The 18,707-nt window shown below is 39.8% G+C and overlaps 1 protein-coding gene across 5 annotated transcripts in view; it reads left to right on the top strand.

The window, feature by feature from the left end:
- Positions 1-18,707, top strand: part of fbrs (fibrosin) — a 74,680-nt gene that overhangs the window by 31,765 nt on the left and 24,208 nt on the right. For all 5 annotated transcript variants that reach the window (XM_039765042.1, XM_039765041.1, XM_039765044.1 and 2 more), the window contains exons 2-6: positions 12,430-12,615; positions 13,311-13,400; positions 13,879-13,914; positions 16,400-16,429; positions 16,597-16,645. In XM_039765042.1, coding sequence (XP_039620976.1) covers positions 12,430-12,615; positions 13,311-13,400; positions 13,879-13,914; positions 16,400-16,429; positions 16,597-16,645 — 391 coding nt within the window. The remainder of the gene's footprint in view (positions 1-12,429; positions 12,616-13,310; positions 13,401-13,878; positions 13,915-16,399; positions 16,430-16,596; positions 16,646-18,707) is intronic.

Raw genomic sequence — 18,707 nt, forward strand, 5'->3', positions numbered from 1 at the left:
TCATTTAAGGAGTCGCACGCTTTTGATGTTGTATTTACAGACCTGCATGTAGTAAATCATAATTTCTTTACAAAAAAAAATACTCTCATGGATAGTTTTAAATTTTCCAAAACATTACAAGTTATTGCCCTCGCTGACAGGAGAAGTGGCACTGGTGCCACATTTCTCATACTCTTCATTAGAAGTCTGTAGGGAAAACCAATGTCTCTGTGTGACCCAGAGTTCTAAAGTCTTCTTCCATTGGCACTTTGACTTTATCATGATGAAGGTCCCCTCACAGGAGTGGGTTCAATGTGCATCTCTCTTTGCTCATTTTTGATAGGACATCACATTGCTCTCTTGAAACTGAATATGATCAACAAGATTCACTCAAGCCACAGCTTCACTATAGCTTCTGTCGAACAGAGTGGACAAGACACATTGGCTTTTTTGAGAGGAAATGGGTAGGCTGTGGTATCTGCTTTATTAACGTTGTTCTCTCTTTCTCAGTCATAAAAATAAGGTGTGAATTAATTTGGATATTCATAGCTATTCTGTTTCCACAAAGTTAAGTGTAGAAGCATTGAGCATTTCTGGCATCTCTTGAAACAGTTGTTTGGTTACTTGTTCCCTCGTGCCCTTCCCTATTGTGTGTGTATTTTATTAATTTCTTTACAGAATATTTTCTTTACTGGATTTGGCCATATCACATGAAAATGTCAAGTGTGCTTTTATGTCTTAAAAACTAGAAGAAATTGTGTCCATATTGTGCAGCCCAACTTTTGAGAGAGAATCTGCAAACTACCGTATATACCCGCGGATAAGTCGGACTTGATTTTGCCATATAATTTCTGGTATTTTATAATGTTGGTCGTATAAGTCGAACGCAGAAAACTCAGATTATTGGTCCAAGAGATTATGATATGCTAACGCATACCTGAGAGGGTAACCACGGACAACACTGCGTTTTTTTTTTTTCTTTTTTCATTTCTATGTATTGTGCCTACTTGACCACACGGTAATACACAAACTATTCCGAAGCTATGTTTGCACTGATTTGTGTATTTTGTATCTCACACCCACATACATCTTTATCGTTAGAGCATCCCTTATCAACGATGAAGCGTTCGATTAGAAGACAATATGAAGCTAGTTTTAAATTAGTAAAAATCATTGAAGTAGTGAAAGAAATTGGTAACTGCACTGCTGCAACAAAATTCAGTTTGTCTGAGAAACTGATAGGAGATTGGAGGAGCCAAGAAGAAAAAAAAATACAATAAGTGTCGCATTTTAGAATGGCCGTATAGGTCGGGTCTGATTTTTTTTATGATCGTTTTTCTTTCGGGTTTCAAGACCCAACTTATACTTGAGTACATATGGTATATATGTGTGTGTGTGTATATATTATTATTATTAAAAAAATTTATCCCTTTACCACATATGGGCTGTTGAGGATTATTACAGGAGTTTCCACATAATCTGTGCACTTGCATGCGCTTTAATAACCTTGTTATTTACAGGAACCTGGTTTCTAAAATTCCATGTAAACACTTGCTCTGGTTTTTGATACTGGGTTATTGGTCTCTTGAGGAGCCAGGTTAACACATTTATATTTTTCTATGAGGAATTCTGTTATTTCACCCTGTAAACCCTTAACCGGGTTACAGCTAAAGATTTTGTAGTCAGCAACCACAAGTAGGAGATGGTGGAAGCGTCCACAAAGATACATTTTCCTGAGGCCAATACTCGGGCAATCGCATTATTCCTTCTCCTAGCTGAAATAATTTTGTCTCGGTATTTCAGAAATTGCTAAATTTATGTGGATGAGTTGCTAAGCTGAGCAGAACAGTCTTGAGAGCTTTGTTCACTGTAACATGTTAGGCACTTTTTAAAGTAACAAACTAGTGCAGTACTTATTTTATTAAAGTAAAAATACCTTGTGGTGGTCTTATCCCCAAAAGCACTGGTGCAAGACAAGAAGCACATGTACTGGTGTGCTGCTCCTTGGCAGACTTCAGTTGCGCAGCCATGCAAAAAACAGTGTGCTGCATGCAATCCAGTAACAGAAATCTATAAGTTTTGGATTTATAGCAAATATCTGGATTCAAGCTTGGAGCAGTGTGATCGGGTGACACAGTGGCCATTGTTCATGCCACAAATCATCAGTGGCTCAGGTTGTGAATATAAAAACTGTAACTTCATAGCTGATGATGGAATAAACATTAGGTATAAAACACAAGACAGGCTTCATTCTTGTTTTTAGATTCACGGTGGCCAGTGATGACGTTGAACGTTTTTTGTGCAGTTGAAGCGTTTTACCAGAGGAGAAGTCCAGACGTACTTGAGCGCGTAAATGGCGGTTTTTGCCTTATCCGGTAGTGCGCATGTAATGTGAGCACTGCAGACACTGGTTACATTTTGTGTCGCACAGAGAGAGGCAGGTGGGGATTGAAGTAGCAATTTTTTCATTGACCAGTTCCTTAACAATTGGGAATTGCTGCCTACCTTAATCTTAGTTACAAATCATACAGTGTCACCCATAAGCCCATTAGGTGACACTAGCACAGAGGTTAGTGTAGCTGCTCCTCCATGGATCCATCATCCCGTGGCTTGAAATCTGCACCAGTTGCTGTTGGTGTGCAGTTTTGCATTTTCATTCCATGTCTGCTTGTGTTTTAAGGTTAGGTTAATTGTCCACTCTTAAGTCTGCTCTTGTGTTGTTAGTATGTCTGTGTACGTGAGTGAACCCTGCGATGGACTGGTGCTGGAATATGTTGTGGGCACCAATGACCTCGAATTGGAATATTTGAGTTTGGGAATGTTGCAGTGGCTGAATTTGGTAACCTGTTGGCTTCATAAGAAATTAACAATGGATTTTAAGATGCCTTCAAAGTAATTCTCATTTCCTCCACACTTAAAAATAAATGTAGTAGTAGTTTTAATGTGTATACACTCCAGTGAAATTCTTCCTTGGATGTCTGACTAACATGTGACATGTTGCCACAACAAGATATTCAAATGCGGGACTACATTGACTTATTATTTACCATTGCAGTCACACTACCTGCACTCCACCTGAAGCTAAGCTTGTTTGGGCCCAGCCAGTGCTCGGATGGGAGACCATCTAGGAAAAGCTTGGGTTGTGGCAGGGGAGGAGGTGCAGGGGGTCCTCAGTGGGCAGTTAGTCGGTGGTCTGTTTTTGGATCCCAGTGCAGTGACAGAGATTGTGCTGTAAAAACAGATCCCGTCTTTCCGATGAGCTGTAAAACCGAGCTCCTAACTCCCTGTGGTCATAAAAGATCGCTGGGCTCCTTTCAAGGAGGGTAGTGTGTTTCCAGATGTCCTGGCTAATTGCTAACCACAGCCTGGTCATTTTGGCCACTTAATCTTCGCCAGTCCCTGACTGACTCTCTCTCGCTGACTACTTGAGCTCCTGATCATTAATATGTGGTGAATGTTACTGGGTGTTACTGGCTTAAGCATTGCTGCTGTTGCGTCATCCAGGCGGTGGTTGAAGTGTCTCTTCACTGTCTTCATAAAGTTCTTTGAATAGAATTGATTAGAAAAGCACAATTTGCAGTTAATTAATAATTAAATGGAAAATGCAAATCGTCTTGCTTGATGTCCTCCTTACTGCTGTTGCCTTACCTCTTTTCCAGTTGATGGTTCTGTTTGAGAATCTATTAGTGGAAGACTGTTTTCTGGATTATGCCCATTGCTTTGTAAATAAGCACCTTCTCACCATAACCCAACTGGAAACTGTACCGGAAATGACTGCCATGGTTGAATAGTGATGTACAATTAAAGGCATTCATGAGCCTGTAATAAAGTAATGGATTGCTGCACATCATGGCAGGAGTTGACAGTCTTCGAGCCGAACGATAAAGGAACAAAATATCTCAAATATATATGTCACTGGAATTAAGAAGTAAAAGCTAATGGCTTGTCTCGTTTTTAATGGAAGTATTACAGAAAATACCTGACATGTTATTTACGACTTTGTTTGTTGCATTAACAAAAATGTATCTTAACCAATTACTAAATTTTGCCTGATCACAAATTCTATTTTTAAAATATTTAAGTAAATGAAATCAAAACTAATGAGCTTAAGATTCATGTTGTTACTACATAGACTGACATTTCTGAACACAGTGTGAGGTATTTTTAAATGCAGTTTTGTGTGCGGTGAAAATTCCTGAAATTTGAACTTTTTCTTGACTTTCTAGATCAGTGTTTCCCAACCTCGGTCCTGGGGGGCCAACTGTGACTGCAGGTGTTTGTTCCAGCTGGATTCCTGATCAGTGACAACACCCGATAGCACTGATCTCATTTAATTAGCTGGGATTATTTTTCTTTTATTCTACATTCAGAAAAGCACTTTTACTTTTATTTATGAGACATTTAGAGCTATTTCTGCTTTTGCTAAAGATTTAAATGCTTAACTCTCTTTTGTTGATTTCTTTATATTTTGCCCTTTCTCTGTGCAGTTTTTCCTCTTCGTTGTATCTTTATTAATGACAATTAAAAACGAGCAGAGCAGACATGCCGGCAAACAACACGGAATAATCAAAGGCAGCAACTTCTTTAGCGTCAGACCCACTAAATAATAATGGATTAATTAAACAACTAAAACACCTAGAAAGTAGAATGAAAATCAAGATGAAAATATTGTTAAACAGAAAAAAATACATTATTCCCATATAACTGCGTGGTACATTTTGATGGATGTATGGATGGATGGACACACCTCCTCATTCAATGTGTTTTCTTTATTTTCATGACCATTTACAGCACTCCATCACTCTCCTTCTTGGTCAAATAGCCCTTACACAGCCTGGAGGTGTGTTTGGGGTCGTTGTCCTGTTGAAAAATAAATGATCGTCCAAGTAACCTGACTTCTGCACATCACAACTGCTGGTCCCAACCCCATTGATAAGGCAAGAAATTCCACTAAATAACCCTGATAAGGCACACCTGTGAAGCGAAAACCATTTCAGGTGACTACCTGTTGAAGCTCATCGAGAGAATGCCAAGAGTGTGCAAAGGGTGGCTATTTTGAAGAAACTAGAATATAAAACTTGTTTTCAGTTATTTCACCTTTTTTTGTTAAGTACAGAACTCCACATGTGTTCATTCATAGTTTTGATGCCTTCTGTGAGAATCTACCAATGTAAATGGTCATGAAAATAAAGAAAACACATTGATTGAGGAGGTGTGTCCAAACTTTTTTATATATAATATATACACACACACACACACATATTTTTTTTTTTTTTAAACCAAACTTAGTTTTCTAATTTCTATGTTGTTTCCAAAACACGGAAGTTGGGAAATAACACATCACTTAATTTGCCCAGGAGTCCAATTAAAAACAGAAGCTGGTTGGAGCAAAAACCTGCAGCCACAGTGTGTCCTCCAGGATCGAGGTTGTGAAACACTGCTGTAGAGCACGGGTATCGAACTCTGGTCCTGGAGGGCCGCAGTGGCTGCAGGTTTTCATTCTAACCATCTTCTTAATTAGTGACCAGTTTTTGATGCTGATTTACTTCTTTATCCTCCGCTTTAATTAGCTTCACTCCGGCCCCTTAGTTGTTTTTTCCTTAAATAGCAGCCGGACAGTAATGAGACATAAAACAAGCAGGACATGAGCAGCTCACTTGTACCCATCAAACACAATCTGAAAATAAAGATGAAGGTCTCAGTAAGGTTGATCACTCGGGTTACGAAAATATTTTAGGAGTTCTTAGAAAAAAATAGAATATCAACAGTTTTGAAAATGTCTGCTGTGGCAAAAAAGAGAGCAGCAACAAGCCATGGAATTGAATAACGGGTTTCATTAACAGCAAGAATCAGCTTCTCATTAAGGAACTTGTTTCAGGTCTCATTTCTGTTTGGCTGTCCTTTAATGAAGAAAAGAATCCATTTAGAAGACTTAATCCTTAAAAACAGGGCTATTAAAATAGAGGGAAAAGAAGTGAATTAGCAGTGAAAACTGGAAACTGATTAGGAAAAGGGTTAGAAAGAAAACCTGCACCCACTGCGGCCCTCCAGGCCTGGAGTTTGACACCTGTTCTTTACAGGATTAATGGCCTCGTTTTCCATCTTTGTAATCAGCCTGTTATAGTTAGTCCACTCGGGTATTTTTACGCTAGTTTGTAATCTGTTTTTATGGTCACTCTCACTGTCTGTGATGCCAGAAAAGTGGATTTCTGTGTCATTTTCTTTCTGAAGGATGGCAGTGGAGATGGATAGTGCTGGCTCCCAGTCATCTTTGACGCAAACATAGTTATTAATCTTCTCCTCAACATCTAGGAACCGAGACTGCAAAATGTATAGGACAGGCTTCACAGAAGGAACACTGACTGTCTGGTGAATGTTCTAGGCACATTTGTTTCATGAAATTATAATGTCATCCATTTTCATGAAGTACATTTTTAATTTTTTTTTTTTTTTTTTGCAACTTGTCTCTGCTGTCCTAGAACGCCCTCTGTTCTGAGCCCCCTTGTTCCCCATTTTATTATACAGCCTGTTGTCAGTCAGTGTTCAAGAGCTTGTAGAGTGCTTAGACTCCAGGTCCTAACAACCCTGTTCCCCAATCATAAGAGAACATTGAAGAAAAAACAAATCTTCTTAAGTGTCATTCCAATTCCATCCATCTATGTGTTAAACCCTCTCATTCAGAGCAGGCTCATGGGGACGCTAGAGCAATCCCAGCAAGCCATGAATGCAAGGTAACAACAATCCCTTCATTGTTAATACATTTTCCAGTGGGAGAAGTGGCCTTTAGAAGCAAGTAAGTGGTGAATTGGTGGGCTCTAGTCAGAACTGAAAATGAGCCTGCAGAAACTAGACCACCAATTCAAGTCACAGGGCAGAAGACGTGGCATTTTTTCCAAGGTGGAAAGTGACTGCTGGAAGTACTGAGGGGTTGAGATCTGTCCCCAGTGGCCAGGTGATGAAACAAGGCTGAGTAGAGTTGAGACCAGCCCAGGAGACTTCCATACGGAGGTGCAAAAGTGTGAGTGAACAGAAGAGAAGTCGTAACACTTCAAAAAGAAAAAAAAAAATAAGGTGTGAACTTACTGGAGACCAAAATCACCCAAGTTGCTATCTTCAGGTCATGCAAGTCTCCAGAGACTCAGCCAAACAAATTCTAAGTCTGAAATAAAGTATATCTTGGATTTGAATTAAAAGGAACACTGTAAAATCGTAAATTATTTTAATTATAAATTCATATTTAAAAATCATTATTCTATAATGAGGAAACCTAAAGCAGCTGAAATTACACTTGTGAGTACTACTATTGTTACTACTACTTAATTAATCCTTATCAAAAAGAACAAACTACATCTCTCTATTATAATAAAAAAATCCTGAGATGAGACATGACTTTCAGAGAGATACTTTCACTTCCCGCAAGACGAGACTTTGTGCCAAGAGATTTAACCAGGCCCGGGGCCGGAAATAAAAGACAAAGAGTAGATGACAAAATAGAATGTCGTAAAGAATTTAAAAACGTTGGCGCGATACACATGCAGAATATGTTAGAGATAATGGAAGTACTAAAAATCGAAAGTCTCAAAAAGATGATAGTAAAGATCGCATTAGCACAAACAAACAGAAATTATTACTCGGTGAAATAACGGAACAGCGAAAAGAGATTGAATAACTAAGTTGGAGACTTGTAGATCATCTAAGTTGTGTTGCCATCAGGGAAAAGTAATGTTTCTTCCCAATGAAGAGGCGTATCTGCGAGAATTAAAATATTTGTTGTTTGGCGAAAGTGAAATCCAAATATACAAGCGTAAGAGACGTGAAGTGGCTGGCGCGTAGCGCACCCCGCGGGGTTGGCGACCGAGGCGAGCAGGGGGCAAAACCCCCTACTATTTATACGAAAATTAAAGCTGTACCTGTTAAGTGTAGCCTGTTACCAAAACATTGAACTCTTGTCTTGTACCCAGTAGACTAAGTGTGTTTCTTGCATTGTGTGAGATCTCTTTGGAAAACCATTTGAAGGCAACTCTCTCTCGTAATTTTTCACTCTGCATTTATGAACTATTCTAATGAGAGCAGCTCATTCAGCCCAATAAACGTGTCCGCCCTATTCAACTAAATAACATCAATTCAAAATATGCAAGTCCTGCTCTCCAGTGCACTACTTGGTAATTTATTTAATATGTTTGCAGTTGTTTGCATGAAGAAAAAAAATTCTAGGATTTGCCCTCAATAAGTTTCCAACCATACCCATGTGTTCTTTTTCATTAATCTCTTATATATATATTTCTCTTCTGGTTCATCCTGCTTCCTCTTCAAACCTGGTCCCGCCCACACGGCATTTCTCGATTCCTATTCGTCCTCTTCCAAACCCTTCCCCACGCTGCTTTTCTCTAGTCCTGTTCCTCCTTGGGACTACTGCATTCCCCACTTCTCTCTCATGACCCCATTGGTGTCACGTCACTGCCCGATATCTAGCCTGACTGTGACCTTTCACTTCGGCCTTGTCTGCTCCTGGCAGTCTTTTCCATAGCCTGCTACAGGAAGGTACTCTCTCGACCATTGGCATTGGTTTCGCTCCTTGCAATTAGTTTCGCTCCTTGCTATTTTCATTATACTGTGACGGTTGTTTCTTAAGCCTTTGTTATAAAATGAACGACAGTATCTTCTCTGTCAACGGGTTTTTGTACAACGTCATCTGTATTCCGGCATCCGGCAACTGCCTGTTCCTATCAGTGGGTTATTTCTTGACTCAAAACGGTTGACGAAGGCAATGCACCATTTTCCCTTCCTATTCTTACACCGCCATATGCTACGGCTGGCGCCGGCTATCTAGTTTATTTTAAAGTAACACCTGGGATCTGCTGTACTGATTCTTACAATTTTAAGCACTTCATGTCACCTCTTTATCCCCTTTTGCTTATCCTTAAAAGGTTCTTCTCATCTCTCATACCTCTCGGTCTGAGAATCGGCATAGTTCGTCAACTCTGGTCTTTCCAGCAGTACTGTTTCGTTTTTTTTGTTATATGGACAAAAAACCTGAGCGCAGTACTCCAGGGTAGGTCTGACCAGTGTGTTTATGCAGTTTAAACCTAACTTTTCTTGATTTATACTATATAACTATATATATTGGCTGTCTTGATGATTTTGATACACTGTATGGATGTTGATAATGATGAGTCCACCAAATCTCTTAGATCATTCTCTAAGAGGTATTTCAAACTTGAAACTCCCATTGTGTCTTCAAATCTGACCTTTCTACTTGCTATGTGTAACACTTCACACATTTTACTTATGTTAATTCTATCTGCCACGTATCTATTCAAGCCTCTGTGTAAACCGTTTAGCTGATTCTGTTATCTGTCCTTCCATCTAGACTGGTAGCATCAGACTTTCATATAGGCCTCCAGTTAGTGCATCCTGACCACAGATCTGTGGTTGCTGAAAACTGCAAAGTGTTTTTTTTTTTTTTTTCATTTTTTTCTTTCAGCTTGGCCACAATCTTGTTGTGTGTTTTATGGACTTTAAAAAAGATCTACAGTTATAAATGCCTCTTTAATAAATTGTTGCATGCAGTATGCGTAGTGACCTTAACGTGAATGCATTTGATAGATTCCGTGGCTGGCTCGTGTTTCTCGGCCATTCACTCCTCCTTATCCTTGGCGTGATTGCTTCAAAAACAAAAGAATAAATGTGTGGTTTATTTTCAAGGTTAGCGGCACTTTCTGGCAATGACTGTGGATTACGTATTGCTTAAAGGTGTCTGCTTTAAAACCAGACTGAATGCAAATATTGGGTGTTACCTTTTTTTTTCCACATTTCTTTCTGTTATATTCCCATGTTTGCCCATTTTCTGCTGTCCCTGCAATTCAGATACCCTCAAGAGTAGACCTGTGTTAATACATCATTTAAAAAAAAAAGTCTTTACTAATCAGCTCCTGAGTATTAAAACAAGGATGCCAAAGGTGCCTATAGAGTTATACCATCTGCAGTCTGCACTTTTTGTTTTTACAGTCTAGAACAGTCGAAGCACAGTTACAGTAAAACTATCAAATCTATCTGATGTGTGAAAAAATTAGCATTTATACAACAAATGGAATGATGTCAGTGGAAGTTTTGATTTTTCACCAGCCTGTGTATCATCCATTTTATGAAGTTGCATTGAGCTGCTACATATCACGTACAAGGCAGAAACCTACCACAGACGAGACCCCAGTGTGTTGCAGGGCACACACAATTTTTACCACTTACTTATACTGGGCAGATATGAGTTGCCAGTTGACCTATTTGTGGTCTGGGAGACAAAAACACATAAGCAGAGAATACATACACAGCCAGTCACCTCCCTGATGTCACCTTCACCGCAGCTTTAGCTCAGATTTCATTTTTTTGGTCATTTTCATGACATTTGATTAGTGATGATTGTTTTGAAGTCGCACATTCGCCTAAATTTTGTTTTTTTTTTTCTCTTATCTATCCGAAGGCCCTGTCATATTTTGTTTTTACAGGGATTTTTTTTTCTCAACCAAAGACTTCATTTAAATAATCTTAGCGAGTCGGGGACAGTTACTGGGTGCTCCGTATGACCACAAATCGTCCAGTCTACCATCCCTAGGAATTAGGTCCAAGCTGTCTGTGACTTGGCCTGCCCAAATCACATATGTTTTAATTTTGTCTTTAGTCCTAGGGGAGGGCGTGTGTGTGTGTGTGTGTGTGAGAGACAGCAGACGACAAATGATCAATCTGGAAATAGAATGCAGAGTAAGACACACAGGTGTTTGGACCTAATAGTAATAATAATAATAATTCATTTTATTTATAAGGCACTTTACATTTGTAGGAAATCTCAAAGTGCTACATAAAAAAAAAAAATAACAAAGACAAAAGATAAAAACAGATAAAGCAACAATAATTAGTGGCATTCCTGTTAATATGCTTTCCTAAATAGAAAAGTCTTTGTGTTTTTTAAAACAGCCCACACGTTGGTTATGGGGTGGGGGCGAGGCATTAGGTTTTTGCAAAACGGAGGTTTCTTGTAGTGGATTGTAATATTAGAAGTTCCTTAAAGTATTGTGGAGCATTTCCGTGGATACACTAGTGAGTAAACAAACAAGAGTTTGTATTCGATACGAAGGTGAATAGGGAGCCAATGAAGTGACCGAAGGATTGATGAGATATGTTCATATTTCCGCACCCTCATCAGGATCCTTGCAGCGCTATTTTGGATTTGTTGGAGCTTTTGAAGGCTCTTGTTGGGTGGGTATCCCGATGAGGAGAGCATTGCAATAGTCCAGCCTGGAGGAGACAAAGGCATGAACCAGCTTTTCAGCATCACAAAGGGAAAGGCAAGGACGGAGTTTGGTCGTGTTTCGAAGATGAAGGAATGCAATTTTACAGAGGTGATGGACATGTGCATCAAATGACAAATGGGAGTCTTAATTTGACATCCAAATTTGTAACAGAGGGGGAGAGGGTAATGACCAGAAAAGGAAATAAAATTTACAGAGGACCGAAGTTTTTTTAGGAGGGGGGGGGGTTTGGGTACCAATTAAAAGAGCTTCAGTTTTGATGATGTTCAGTTTAACGAAATTGTTGGACATCCAGGCCTAAATCTCATCTAAGCAGATGAATGAGTTGATGGAGGTGTAAGAGAAGTCAAATCCAGTCTCGCACAGTGCTGCATATCATCGGCATAGCAATGAAACAGATGAGATGCTCTCCTGCGTGATGTGTCATGTTTTACATAGTATGACAGAATGGGAATCGAAAGAGGCAGAGATTGCTGTACCTGGAAGACATCTGTACCGCACTCACTCTGTCAGGCAGCACTATAAAAATGTGTTATTTAAATAATTGTTGTCTAAAAGGGGACAGAGCTCATTTATGTTTTGGAAATGTGTAAGTAAAATTGTTGCGTGATTTGTCATCTCCTGCGATACCAGGTGATTAGAACAGCAATTACAGTCGTCCGCTTTGACATCCCTTCCAACTAGAAGTCATGTGATTTGACACCAGGTTACGTCTCCTCCTGTTCTTGAAGTTTCAACCATCCAGAGAAGTGTTTTATGCACACTTATGTGCACTGCTCAGGTTTATTACTGTTGATTTTCAAAAATGCATTTCAGTAGCGTAACATGTAAGAGTAATAGGTGAAACATGCGTGATGTATGGATACTGTATTACCCCACTAGTATAGAGGATGTGGTAAAGCTACTGGAGCATGTGAAGTTTGAAGGAGCAGGAAGTGGGCTGCACGCTGATCAGCATTCACTCCTTTCACATGTGTGTGGCAATGGCCATTTTAGCATCAAAAAAAGAAGTCCTTTCATGTACCAGCCCACAGGCCATGGGGCCTCTGCAGCTTTTCATATTTCCTCGGCTTTGACTTTTGATTCACACCTTGCATTACTTCTAATCACATGAGCAAGCTGAACTTCTCTCTCTTTCTCTCAACAGAAGGATGCTGCACTGAAACCACCTGAGCGTGCTCAGCTTTGGGAGAGACGAAGTGGGAAAAGGAAACGGCCAGATGAGAATGGCCCAACCTCAGAGTTTGAAGAAAGACGGGCTGAGAGTTCAGATAGAGACCGACCCAATGGAGAAACCCACCATGTGAGACGGGCAAAAAGGAAGAAACGAGAGGTATGCCTACCATTTCAGAACTTTGTGTTTTTGAGTTACCTGCCTGATTGCCGTCCCAACAGGGCTTGAGGGAGTGATTGGTTTCTCCTTTGGCTTCCAAACTCTTCAGAATCCTGGTAAGGTTATGGTGTCTCTTTTTGCAAGATCCATAATGCATCAGAGATTAAAATGGTTGGTGTTTATTATCCAGTCCAGGAAAAATAGTTATCCATGAAGCACTTTTGAGCTATATTCTATTTATGAAAATGTGCTATGGAAATAAAAACAACATAATTATAATTTATTTTGCACCAAGCAAGCCAGAAATTGTGGCCACCTGTGCCGCTGTGTCAAGGATAAGATTTCCCGTCCTTCTCATGGCATGCATCTGTCCAGTGCCATCCTCAGTTGTACCTTGTGTCATTGTATTCAAGTGCACACATCTATACTGGTACAAGGTGAAATAGTTCTGAGTCCTGGCTGGCCTTCAGAGGACATTATATTGGTGAATAGTATAAAAGTCTCAAGAGTGATGTATAGCTTTGCATGACCTCTTAAAGGGAGTGTATTCTGGGAAGGATTTCCCTCCATGGTGTTTGTTAATACGGTAAATTACTGCTGAGACAAAAACTGTCCATGCCATTCACTTCCTCCTGTTCCTTCTTGATGAGCTGATCTTCCCCAGTGGCTGACAACAAATGTCATCTTTCTTACAGAGCAAATCACGGCGTGGCAGTGACAGTGAAGATGTGCAGGCAGAGAATGATGGTTCCAGGCGTGGTAGCTCCCATACGCTACCAAGTGAAGTGAGTGTTCTGTTTTTCTCAGCAGGGTCAGGTGTGATTAAGGTACATGGGTTTAGGTTGTTAGCCATTTTCTTTTGGTGGATGGTGTAGCTGAATATTTGGGACCAAATGCTGACGTGTTGCATGCAACTGCCTGGACAAAAGACATACCTGAAGTGTTCAAAAATAATATTATGTTTCAAATCTGGCACAGCGGAAGAAAAAGTAGCAGCTTAGGTGGTTTTATGACGTTACGGTTTTTAAGTGCAATTGTGATTTTTATCTCCATAAACCTCTGAATGAAGAATTCTTAGAATGATAGGTGATTTGACTCTCCCAATATAGATACACCTTGTAAAGATTGGTTTAATGTTGTAGCCTTATACAATTGAAAATTCATTACAATACCTCTTGGCAAATGTTATGTGGTATTTATACATAATGTTTTCTTCTCTAGCAACTGTGCTTTTTAACCAGTAATCCTCCTTTTGTTTCTTAGGGGTCCGGGCAGTCCTACTTGGAAACTGGCTATATTGTAAGTATCTGTATTTCCACACTAGCATTGTCTTCTAAATTAAAAAAAAAAAAATAAGACAAAAGAAATGAAGTAAATTATAACCTCGGTATGTCTCATGAAAGGGTGCAAAGTTTGCTGGAGTTGTATCTGTAGTTGTCGTCAGTGTTTTTGGCACCCTTGCATTTTAGGTATGTTATGTATAATATCTTTGGAAACAAATGGGAAATGTGCCACCTTTGTGATTGCTGCATTTTTAATAGTATGTCCAAAGGTTATGAGCAAAAACAAAGATGTCTGTGAGACTTAGATGTGGTAATTTCTGAGAGGGAAAAAAAAAACAAACTATGACCTGGACTTGATTATTGGCACGGTTAGTAATATTTTGTTGCACGACCCTTGGCAGCCTCCATATGTTTCTTGTTGTCAACTATAAGTTTCTTAAATCTGTCTGCTGGAAGTTTCTCCCACCCTTCATCTGAATTTATTTCCACCACATGAATGTTTCTAGAATTCTTTTAACCGATGGTAGATTCCAGCTCTTTCCAAAGTTTCTCAATTAGATTGAGATGTGGAGTTGTTGCCGGCCCGTTTCACCATTCTTCTGCACTTTTGGACGTATGTTTTGGGTCATTGTCCTGCTGCAGGACCCCTGATCTTTGAGCCAGACTTCGCTTTATGACACTAGGTAACACATTTTGTGTCTGATGTCATGATTCCTTTAATACACTTTCAATACCCTACAACATTATGGAACTTTCACCATATTTAACTGTTAGGTGGTTCTTTTCTTAATAAGCATCATTTCTTTGCCCATAAATGTGCCACCGGTGTGTTTTACCAAAGAGCCCAATTTTGGTTACTTATATCCATAGAACTGTTTTTCCCCAGAAGGATTGTGGCGTCTCATGGTGGGTTTGGGCAGAGATCAAGCGTGCCTTTTTGTCTGTATTCTATAGGGTGGTCCAGATCTAATTATACAAGCTTCATTAAGCTATGACTTAGTAAGTTTATTACATAGAGAATTCACAAAAAAATCTTTTTGTTGCCGATAGATGGCAGCGAAATCAATTAATTAATGCAATGTAAGTCCATCTTCATTTATTACAAGATATTTTGAACAATTCTTTTGCCTTGTATTGTTTTCCTGCATTGCATTAAAAATTGCATAATTAGATCTGGACCACCCTGTACTTGAGCAGTGGGATCCTTCTTCGTCTTCCCCCATAAATTTGTTCTTTGTTTAGTAAGCAGCATATCATGAGCATTGAATCCATCGCTCAAATTGCTCAAGGTCAGCCTGGAACCCTCTGGATGCTGTGCAGTTTGTTGTTCTTGGATTAATTTTCCTCTTCCCACGATGTCCAGGGAGGTTCTTGACATTTCCTTTAGCAGTAAACGTATTATTAATAACATTGTGTGCTGTAGGCACAGGAATCCAAATGTCTTTGGAGATGGCCTTATACCCTTTTGCATTCTGATGCTTGGTGATAATGGCTTTTCTGATGGCCTCAGGCGGCTCTCTTGTCTTCACGATTGTGAAAATGAAACGGGGTGAGAATGTGGAATTTTTCAACATTTAAAGCCATCATTCATTATTTAATTTTAATCAAGTGAATACTGCCTGCTCATCAAAGGTAAGTCTAGATTTACTGCAATGGGAATGTAGTTATGTTGTTCAGAGTGATTTGAATTTCTTATCATGATGGTGCCAATAACCGTGTCCAGATTATATGTGTGTTTTATTTTTTTCTCTATGAAATCACTACATCCAAGTTGCTCAGATATATTTTATACCTTTGAACATACTACTGTACTAAAATATTCTGATTATATAGAAAGTTGGTATATTTCCAATTATTTCTCAAGATATTATACCTACCATGTCTAAAATTCAAGGGTGCAGATAATGTTGACCTCAACTGTAGTAGATAAGGCCTCCTGTTACCTTTGAATCCCCTGATTTGTCCCATTGTGGGTACAGAACACCCTCGTTCCCGGTTGTTCTCTTCTTGTTTTTGTATGTGTGTACTAGGTGGTGCTACAGATTTTAAAGGCATGTTCTATGCCTTCCAAAGTTTTTTGATATCCACTTCCCCATCAAGGGAAGAAAGAAAAGATGTTTACAAGATGACTGCTTCCAAAGTTTTGATATCCACTTCCCAATCAAGGGAAGAAAAGATGTTTACAAGATGACTTCTCGTCACATTCAAAGAGAAACTGCATCCCTCCACCACTTACTCCAGCCCATCCGACCTCAGACTTTGGCAAGCTTGGAGTTAAGCTACTCCATAAGTGCATGCCCAGGGTTCTGAGATAATGAGGCTCATTTCTCTCCAATAGGGGAAGCCTTCCTGTTTGAGTAGGGGCTGGTTTCAGATGATGCAAGTGCACTACAAGTGCCATCAGCACAGCAAACCGTGAGAAAGGCTGAGCTCGGTAGAAAGGGTGAAACACACACCCCCCCTCCCCTCACTAACCTGTCTCTTGTTTTTATCTCTTTTAGTGTGACACAGAAAGCGAGTCAGATGACAAGGTGAGATTTCCTACAAGTTTTGCTGCTCAGCCTTTAAATTCCCAGCAAGCAGCATTGGCATACCTAATATGTTCATCGGCAAGATTCTAGCTTAAAAGAGGGCATTGGATTATTTGAAATTTCATTCCTACTTTGGTCTGCCTGCTGACACTTATTATCCCTTGCAGATGTCGGATGCTGATCTGGACCAGTCCTTTGTTGTGTCTGCAAGCAAAAGTAAGTCCATCTGATTTGAAAAATGATACTTAATTGGGAAATGTCTGTTGGGTAATGTGTTCACCAGTATACTAAATCCTTCAGTTTCTGAGAGACTAAAATGTATATTGCGCTTATTTCCATCTTTGATAAATCTCACGTACCATGTTGACTTTCATGTGAAAAAGCAAGTACACCCCATTTTTGTGCTCTTATATGTGAAACCATCTACATTTGATAAACAGTATCTTTAGAAAAAGGTGATGCAATTGGAGAAAAAAGAATGAAAATTTGATTTTGCAGTAAGTTATTCAGTGAGCAGTGAATGGATGCACCATTTCCATCTGTGGCTCTTTGGAACCTTGGCTCTAATAGCTGGTATTGCCCCCTCCAAGTAGGCATTTCCTGTAACTGTCTAGCAGCCTCCACCGTTTTTTTCAACTGTATGATGATTAAGGGGTGTCTCTTGTGTGCAGCCTATTTCAAAATCCAGACCCCCTGCAGCATGTAAGTGGGATTCAGATCCGGCCATTTCTTGAACTCTCCGCCTTTTTTTTCTTTCATCAGCCATTCCTTGGTTTGTTTAGGGTCTTCTGGCAGATGGTTGTGCATTACCCTCAAGCACCATCTGGTACAATGAAGAATTCTTTGTGGATTCCATGTGTATGGGCCTCCCAGCCCATGGTGCAGCAAAGTAGCCTCTAATTGTAACATTACCAACCTCATACTATAAGGTTCTTCTGGTCGAATGCTGTTTCTGGTTGTTGCCAAACATATCTTCTGGTACTTCGGCAAAATAACTGACTGGTCTATCCAGAGCACATTACTCCAGGAGTCCTGCTCTTTGCCTCGGTGTTCATGGGCAGAGTTGAGTCTTGCCCAGATGCCCTTTGTGGACAGCAAAGGTTTCCTCCTGGCACACCTCCCATGTAGATCTAACTTGTACAGCTGCTTTATAATAGCAGGCATTATGTCCTTTTACATGCACAGTGGCAAGAGTGACCTGATGAAATTCTGGGGTTATCAGAGACCGCTTTCCCTGAGTAATGGGGATTGTGGAAGAGAGGTGAAAAAGAGAGTACAGGCAGGTTGGAATGGGTGCAGAAGAGTTTCGGGAGTGATTTGTGACAGACGGGTATCAGCAACAGTTAAAGGGAAGGTCTGCAGGACAGTAGTGAGACCACCTACAGTATGTTATATGGGCTGGAGACGGTGGCAGAGTTAAAGATGCTAAGATTTGCATTGGGTGTGACGAGGACGGACAGGATTAGAAATAAGGACATTAGAGGGTTGGCTCAGGTTGAACTGTTGGAAGACAAATTTAGAGAGGCAAGATTGTGTTGGTTTGAACATGTGCAGAGGAAAGATGAAGGGTATATTGGGAGAAGGATGCTAAGGATAGAGCTGCCAGACAAGAGGAGAAGAGGAAGGCCTAAGAGAAGGTTTATGGATGTGGTGAGAGAGGACATGCAGGTGATGGGTTTGACAGAAAGATGTGGGAGAAGATGAAACGCTGTGGCAACACCTACAGGGAGCAGCCAAATGAAGATGATGATCAGAGACTGCTTTCCCCATCTTGTATTTCTCTCTGTTTTTGGACTTGCTGGCGTGGCCTGACCTGGACAAGTTGGCAGTTATTTGAAATCTCCACTTTTAGATCTTCTGGACAGTGTAATGGTTGATTTCCACTTGTTGGGAGGTTTTTTTTTGTTTTTTTTTTATTTTAATTCCATCCCAGGCTCATTGTTATCTCGAACCATCTTTCATAAGGCTTCAGAGAGGTCTTTCAATGTTGACATGGTGGTAACACACACACTTCAACAACAAAGAGCAAACTAAATATCTGAGGTCTAAACTGGTGCACTGGTGTTTAACTTTTAAGTATTTGAAGTAGGAATAAATGTAGGGGTGTACATACTTTTTCCACTTGAGAGATTTGCATTTATATTTATTTAGATTGTAAAGTGGACTACATAATGTAAATTTGGTGTAAAGTATGTTATAATATATCGCCTTGAATTCTTAAATGAAAGTGGAATCGTGATGTCCACAAATGTCAGATATTTCATGTAATGTACTTTTT

The sequence above is a fragment of the Polypterus senegalus genome, chromosome 10 (assembly GCF_016835505.1).
Source record: "Polypterus senegalus isolate Bchr_013 chromosome 10, ASM1683550v1, whole genome shotgun sequence".
NCBI classification, from domain to species: domain Eukaryota; kingdom Metazoa; phylum Chordata; class Cladistia; order Polypteriformes; family Polypteridae; genus Polypterus; species Polypterus senegalus.